The sequence below is a fragment of the Podarcis pityusensis genome (assembly GCF_964106645.2).
Source record: "Podarcis pityusensis genome assembly, contig: HAP1_SCAFFOLD_451, whole genome shotgun sequence".
In the NCBI taxonomy this organism is placed as follows: Eukaryota; Metazoa; Chordata; class Lepidosauria; order Squamata; family Lacertidae; genus Podarcis; species Podarcis pityusensis.
The window spans coordinates 9,223-16,554 of record NW_028293290.1 but is presented as its reverse complement, the minus strand read 5'-3'; the positions used below and the strand labels follow the sequence as shown (position 1 = coordinate 16,554).

General features: G+C 41.5%; 1 protein-coding gene across 2 annotated transcripts; it reads right to left on the bottom strand.

Moving 5' to 3' along the window:
• Positions 1-420: 420 nt before the first annotated feature.
• On the bottom strand, positions 421-7,082 carry LOC308469133 (uncharacterized protein). 2 transcript variants are annotated; one of them, XR_013982013.1, is made up of 4 exons: positions 6,950-7,082; positions 4,005-5,432; positions 602-2,549; positions 421-559 (listed from the first exon to the last, which is right to left on the bottom strand). XR_013982013.1 is itself a non-coding variant. In XM_081024467.1 (3 exons), exons 1-3 carry the CDS (start codon positions 7,003-7,005, stop codon positions 1,121-1,123), a joined length of 2,913 nt encoding a protein of 970 aa, XP_080880593.1. In that variant the 5' UTR covers positions 7,006-7,082; the 3' UTR covers positions 421-1,120. The 2 variants fall into 2 exon arrangements, 1 of the variants encoding a protein (XP_080880593.1); XM_081024467.1 differs by having other exon boundaries at positions 421-2,549.
• Between the last annotated feature and the right edge of the window lie 250 nt (positions 7,083-7,332).

Here is a 7,332-nt window from a genome sequence, read left to right as displayed (position 1 = left end):
AGGGGTGGCAGTGACATCCCTTACCTGCTCGCTTACCGCCCGGCCCGCCTTCCCTCACTAGGAAAACGGAAGTGTGGCACTCAAAATGGAAGTTATATTCAGAACAGAGCATGTTCAGCTTCTGAAAAAAGTTCCAAAACTGGAACACTCATTTCCGGGTTTGAAGTGTTCAGGTTCCAAGTAGTTCAAGAACTAAGCTGTTCGAAAACTGAGGTACAACTGTATTTATTTTTCTCAATTTGAACTGTATTTATTTCCCCTGATTTGAACTGTATTTATTCCCCCACCCCCTGTGGTGATTTTCTTGAGTCAAAATGAGAGTACCCCTAAACATTTCTTTTTAGGGAAAAAAGCATTGAGTTATACCATAAAATTATATATCAACGGAAAGATAATTTAATGAAGAATATAATGCAACAATTTTTATGAAGGATTATTTATTAGAACTGCAGTCATAACGAAGAAACGCAAAACACACACAAAAAATGAGATATACAGGTTAAATTGCTGTGTTGGCACTTCGCAACAAATAAGTGGGTTTTGGGTTTCAGTTTGGGCACTCAGTCTCTAACAGGTTCACCATCACTGTGCTAGGTCACACCTGTTTCTTTGTTTCTTAGCCAGCAAAATCCAGTCACATACAAACCAACACACAGATGTAACTACTGTATTCTGCTCTGGTTACCCCGCATACCTGAACTATTTTTTACTGAAGTTGATACATTCTGCTCTGGAAAGCTCACAATTTAAGTTTTCAATTCAACAGAGCTAAAAACACAGCTTACTGTACTTCACTTTTAAAAACAAAAGGAGTCATGTTACATGTTTTAAAAGCATTATATATTAATAACTCACAACCCTAAAGGTTTCTAACACAGTCTAAATAAGTTTTGATGGATGTAATAATGGAATGCTGAATAGTTTAGTTAATGTAAAATATGCAGGGATTTAAGATATGCAAATGAACCCTGGAAAGAGAAGGGAAGTCATTGATATTTTAAGGATATTTAAATAGGTATTTAGAATAGTAAAACAGAATATATATATATATATATATATATATATATATATATATATGTTATAGCTTGAAGGAAGAACCAAGTACCACATATTGAAATGTTTAGCTTTGTACAGAAAACTTCAACTCCAAAAGAGCACTGATATATTCTTCATTATCAGGATCCATTTCTAGGGCTCGTTCATAACACTCAATTGCTTGATGCTTTTCTTCATCAAGTTGGTGAATGAAGCCACGGATGCCGAAACTCTTAGCATCTGTGGTACCTCTCTTAATTTTCTTTTCTATTAACTTCTTCAAATAACACTTGCATTGATGTCCCGCAAATGATTTGATTTCAATTCTCAGCCCGGTCAGATAATGTTCAACAGCCTCCGATTCCGATTTTTTGTGGTATTCCTGAAAGCGCCCATAATTGAAGTGGAGCTGCTGTTCCTCTGAACAAGTAAGTTTCCTCATTGTAAACACTTTCTGAAAAGTCTCTTCTGCTTTCTGGAGCTCTTTCCCTTCTGCGTACATGTTTGCAAGATCCAAGTGAGCATAGACGAATTTGGTTTTGCGCTCCACCACCTCTTCGAAATGAAAAATGCAGAGCCTGATCAATTCTGCCATCTTTCTTTTGTCTTTATGTGGGTCTTCTGATGATTTGATTTTAAAATACTGTGCTCTGTAGCAAAGCCCCATCTGGTGATGTAGGAAGCCTGAGTTTGGTGTCAAGCTCAACACCTCCTTTAAAAGCTCCAGGGCTCTTTCTATGTCACCCTTTTTCCTAAAAAATATGGCTGCATGCCCCAGCACGTAAGGAGAGCTTGGGTGCTTTTCGAGGGCCTCCTTGATATACTTTCCCCCTTCTTCAGTGTTGTTAGTTTGCTGCAGCTTTAACGCAAGGAGAGACAAGACTAATGCATTATCTGGATTCAGTTTTGCTGCCTTCTTCAAGGGTTCCAGAGATGAGCCTTCTGCTGCAGATTTTTTCCCATAAAAATCCTCCAGGCGGTATACTGTGATTGCATAGCTGGAATTGAATTCTGGGTTTTCAGGTTCTTTTTCCAGGGCCTTTGCAAAGCTCTCTTTGGCTTCTGCAGTATAATTCCGGCCAAACATTAGCTGTGCCCACCCCTTTTCATAGTACGTTTGTGGGCGTTCCATCCTATAAGGAGAGGCACTTCCATTTTCCTTGCAGGTAGTTTCCACCTTGTTTATGTAGGTCTGTGCTTCTGTAAGTTTGCCCATGTGGTAGTACACCCAAGCATAGTTGCCCCATGTAACAAGGCTTGCCTTTTCGACTTCTTCCGGGTACTCTATTTTAACAGCCTCTTCAGCCCTTTGTAAATTTTCCAGAGCCTCTTCTTTCTTGCCATTCAAGAATTTTACATAGGCCAGCAGGTTATAAATTCCGATGTCGGATAGTAAATGCTCAGTCTTTGTAGCAATTCTTCCCTCTAATTCATCGCGATCCATGTCCTCCATCAACACTGCCCAAGTAAAATGGCATTCAAGCTGCTGAAGGATCTTGTATAAACGTTTTTCACTGCAAAATGGGAGGGGGGGGAGAGAGAGAGAGGCCCTTTAAAATTTTGCAAAGCAAGGCACATTCCTGCATATTATCCTTTTTTTTTAGAAAGGTGTTTGACAACTGACTTCATTTGTGCATTTTTTAACCTCTTGGTTTTCCTTCCATGTTTACAGCTAGCACTTACTAGTTGCTGCGCTATCTTGGTGGGTCTGGACGGGATTCTTTTGATATGTATTCACATGACATTATTTGCTATAAGTCATTCCATTTTAAAGTTATGTTTTATTATGACTTTTTGTACTGGATCAGATTATTGTAAGGTGTGTGTTCTTTGTTGTGAATTTTGTTGTAAACTGCCTTTTGTATAGTAATATAGAAATACATAAAATTATGTATTTAATTTTTAATACAAATTAAAAAGTGAAATTAAATAAAACAATATTTCACATGTAAGCCCTGTGAGGCATGTGTCATCCATGTCTGAGCTAAAGAGTACCGGTAACTAAATCTTGTCAGAAAGGTTTACTGTATGCTGGTATCTGCAAACATCAAACAAGTCCTTTTTGTTTTAAGAACCTAAAAAGGTTTTGCTAGATTTGAACCAGCCTCCATCTAGTCAATCATCCTAACTAGGGTTGCCAGTAAAAGCCCACCTCAACTGAGAGGTCAATTTTAAAAACTTGCAAATTATTTCCCATCTTAGAATGAAATCCAACCCAGAGATGAATTGCCAGTTTTTCTGCCTGGGAAATGCACTATGCATTGGTGTCAATAAACCATTAGCATCAGCACTGATTGGCTGTGGCTCCCCAGGGTTTCAAGCAGGAATCTTGCCCAGCTCCATCAGGGATTGAGCCTGGGATGTTGTGCATGAAAAGTATGCCTTCTACCACTGTTTAACGGCTCTGCAGACCTTCCCTCTCAGTGCAAGAATTTATGGGGTAGAGTGAGTGTACTGCCTGGGAGAAATTGGAACAGAACCAGCATGTGCTCATGGCCTCCTGCAAGCCAAGTGTCTGTGGACAGCTCACTACAAAGTACATATGGGAGAACAAGATTAGACTGTCCCTGCCCATTGAAAAACTAGCAAATGGGGTGTGTGTGAGGCTAGAACTTTTTCCTATGAAATGCTAGCTTTCCTCAGGCAAGGGCTTTTTCACACGAGGAAGCATGCACTTCTACAATATGCCTTTACATGCAATTAGGGACTCTTGCATAATTACCACAATCTATTAAGGGAGTGGCTACAGTAATAATTTGTTAAGGGAGGCTATAAAATATAGTGGTCAGAGCAATAACACCCAAAACAGTAAAATGCTTAGCCTTAACCAGACCAGCATCAACTCAGTTCCTGGACTGTAATGGAATAAGAATGGAATACTGTGGAACAAGGAGACGGTGAATGTCCCCCCCCCTCACGCACACATTATTAATAAAGCAGCTCAAAGAACCACATGTAGAAATGTTTACCTTTGTACAGAAAGCCTCAACTCCAAGAGGACACTGCTATATTCTTCATTCTCAGGATCTGTTTCCAGAGCTTGTTCATAACACTCAATTGCTTGCTGCTTTTCTCCATCGAGCTGGTGAATGAATGCACGGATTCCCAAACTCTTAGTATCTGCAGGACCTTCCTTAATTCTCTTTTCTATTAACATCTTCAAATTCCATTTGCATTTATTTCTCTCAAATGATTCATTTTCAATCCTAAGCCCAGCCAGATAGTGTTCAACAGCCTCAGATTTTGAATTTTTGTGATTTTCCAGAAAGTGCCCATAATTGAAGTGGAGCTGCTGTTTCTCTTCACAAGTAAGTTTCCTCATTGCAAACACTTCCTGAAACGTCTCTTCCGCTTTCTGGAGCTCTTTCCCTTCTGCATACATGTTTGCAAGATCCAAGTGAGCATAGACGAATTTGGTTTTGTGCTCCACCACTTCTTTGAAATGAAAGATGCACAGTCTGATCAGTTCTGCCATCTTTCTTTTGTCTTTATGTGGGTCTTCTGATAATTTGATTTTAAAATACTGTGCTCTGTAGCAAAGCCCCATCTGGTGATGTAGGAAGCCTGAGTTTGGTGTCAAGCTCAACGCCTCCTTCAAAAGCTCCAGGGATCTTTCCACATCACCCTTTTTCCTGTAAAAGATGGCAGCGTACCTCAGCACATAAGGAAGGCCAGGGTGTTTGCCTAGCGCTTCTTCAATGAGCTCTTCTCCTTCTTCCACTTTCCTAGTTTCCTGCAGCTTCAATGCAAGGAATGACAAGACAAAGGCATCATCCGGATTCAGTTTTGCTGCCTTCTTCAAGAGTTCCAGAGATGAACCTACTGCAGCAGATCTTTTTTCATACTCTTTCTCCAGGTGATAGACTGAGGTTGCATAGCCAGAATTGAATTCTGCGTTTTCAGGATCTTTTTCCAGGGCCTTTGCAAAGCTCTCTTTGGCAGCATAATTCTGTCCAAACGTTAGCTGTGCCCACCCCCTTTCACAGGACACCTGTGGGGGTTCCATCCTATAAGGAGAGGCACTTCCATTTTCCTTGCAGGTACTTTCCACCTTGTTTATGTAGGTCTGTGCTTCTGTAAGTTTGCCCATGAGGTAGTACATCCAAGCATAGTTGCCCCATGTAACAAGGCTTGCCTTTTCGACTTCTTCTGGGTCCTCTATTTTTACATTCTCTTCAGCTTTTTGTAAAATTTCCAGAGCCTCTTCTTTCTTGCCATTCAAGTACTTCACATAGGCCAGCAGGTTATAATGTTGAACTCTGCCCACTAAAAACTTAATCTGGTCAGCAATTCTTCCCTCTAATTCGTCAAGATCAATGTCTTCCTCCAGCAATGTCCATGTAAAATGGCAGTCCATCTGCTGGAGTATTTCATACAAAGGATCCTTGGAAATGTCACTACACAATGAGAATAAAAAGAGACAGAGACATTACTAAGTTGCAAAGAAAGGCTGATGAAAGCTTATCATTATTTGTGTTGGTCCATGACCAATACCTCTCCTAACTTGCCTTGTACATGCCTGATCTAAAACCACTACAACATTGTCAGAAATGTTAACCTGCTATATAAGAGGTCGGCAAACTAAGGCCTGAGAGCCGGATCAGGCCCAATTGCCCTCTGGATCTGGCCCATGGACGGTCCTGGAATCGCCGCTTTGGATTGGCATGATTGTTCGGGCTGTGCCATTTTTGGGGAATTTTTTTCGGGCGCCATTTTCCCCTTCCTTCCCTCACACTGCAGCGGCACTTTTAAACCAGATCCCCCCTACACACATTCATGCCTTCTGAGTACCAAAGAACATTTTACATCTAGCCCCTCGGACAGAGGGAACTCTAAAGAGTGTTCTAAAGCCCTCTTCCCCCACCTCGCCTTTCTCCACCCCCTCGCGTGGGCAGGGGACACTTGCGCGGGCGCCGCCATTAGGATGCTCATGCAGGTGACATTCCCCGCCCCCCATGGGTGACATGCCCCACCCCACGGCGACGTGCCCCACCCTGCCGCTCCAGGTACAAAAGCCCCCAGCTCCACCACTGGTCAAGAGGCCTTGGACCCATGACAACTAGGGTCCAAAGTGTGTGAGGCTAAATAACACATACATGCTCAAATTCACACGCTCTCTGCTTGCCTTTTGTGTACACTCATGTACCTAGATCCCACTTTCTCAGCTTGGTGTCACTGATGCATGCCAAGGGAGCAAAAAATATCTATACCAAAGGACAGAGAGAAAATACAGCGAGCTAACCAGGCAGGAATCGATCTCATCCTGAATCACTAGTTCACTGCATTTCTCTGCTGTTTATTGAGAAAGAGGCTTTCTGAATAAAAAAATGCAACTACAGTGGTACCTCGGGTTAAGTACTTAATTTGTTCCGGAGGTCCGTTCTTAACCTGAAACTGTTCTTAACCTGAAGTACCACTTTAGCTAATGGGGCCTCCTGCTGCCGCCGTGCCGCCGGAGCACGATTTCTGTTCTCATCCTGAAGCAAAGTTCTTAACCCGAGGTAATATTTCTGGGTTAGCAGATTCTGTAACCTGAAGCGTATGTAACCCGAGGTACCACTGTAATTGGTGAGTCAGGCAGAGACGTATTCCTACATGGGCAACTCTCCACAAAACCAAGTAGGTGAGGTGGTTACGTGGTAAGCCAATCTTTTAAGTTTTTCTGAGGAGACCCTGCTAGCCATTCCAGTACCAATGAATTGCCATTTGGTGACAATGCCACAGTGAATCTTTTTTGTGAAAGCAACCAGTCTCAAATGCCCTCCCTCAAGTAATTTTTAAGCTCCATATTTCGTAATCTATCTATATTTATCTAGCAAAGCAAAAAAAGGTGTCTCTTTATCTATATCATTCATATGAATAATATAAACAAGAAGCAAGCACTGTACACACTAACCTATTATTTGTTACTTACCCCATAATCTCAGATTGTTTATAAGGTGTAATGAAGCTTGACCTTCCTCTTTCCATAAAACTGGGTATGGTAGGGAGTGCTCTTTCCTCTTTATAGTCTTCACAGTACTTACAAGAATTTGTTCTCTGCTTGTAAAAGGGAAATGGAAAGTGAAACTTATGAGCTCAAGATTCTGGAATCAGAAACTTAAAAAAGGGGGAATCTGTTTCCTGTTCCTCTGATCCCATGACACTGTTTAGACTAGAGTACATCAGTGATTAAATGTTTGGCTATATGCTGTACCCATGGGTGGGGGAGTTTCTGTGTATTTTAAAGTGGAAACTGTAGCGATGGCTGTATGACAAATCACCAAAAAATTAAGCAGCCTTAGATTTGACTTGATG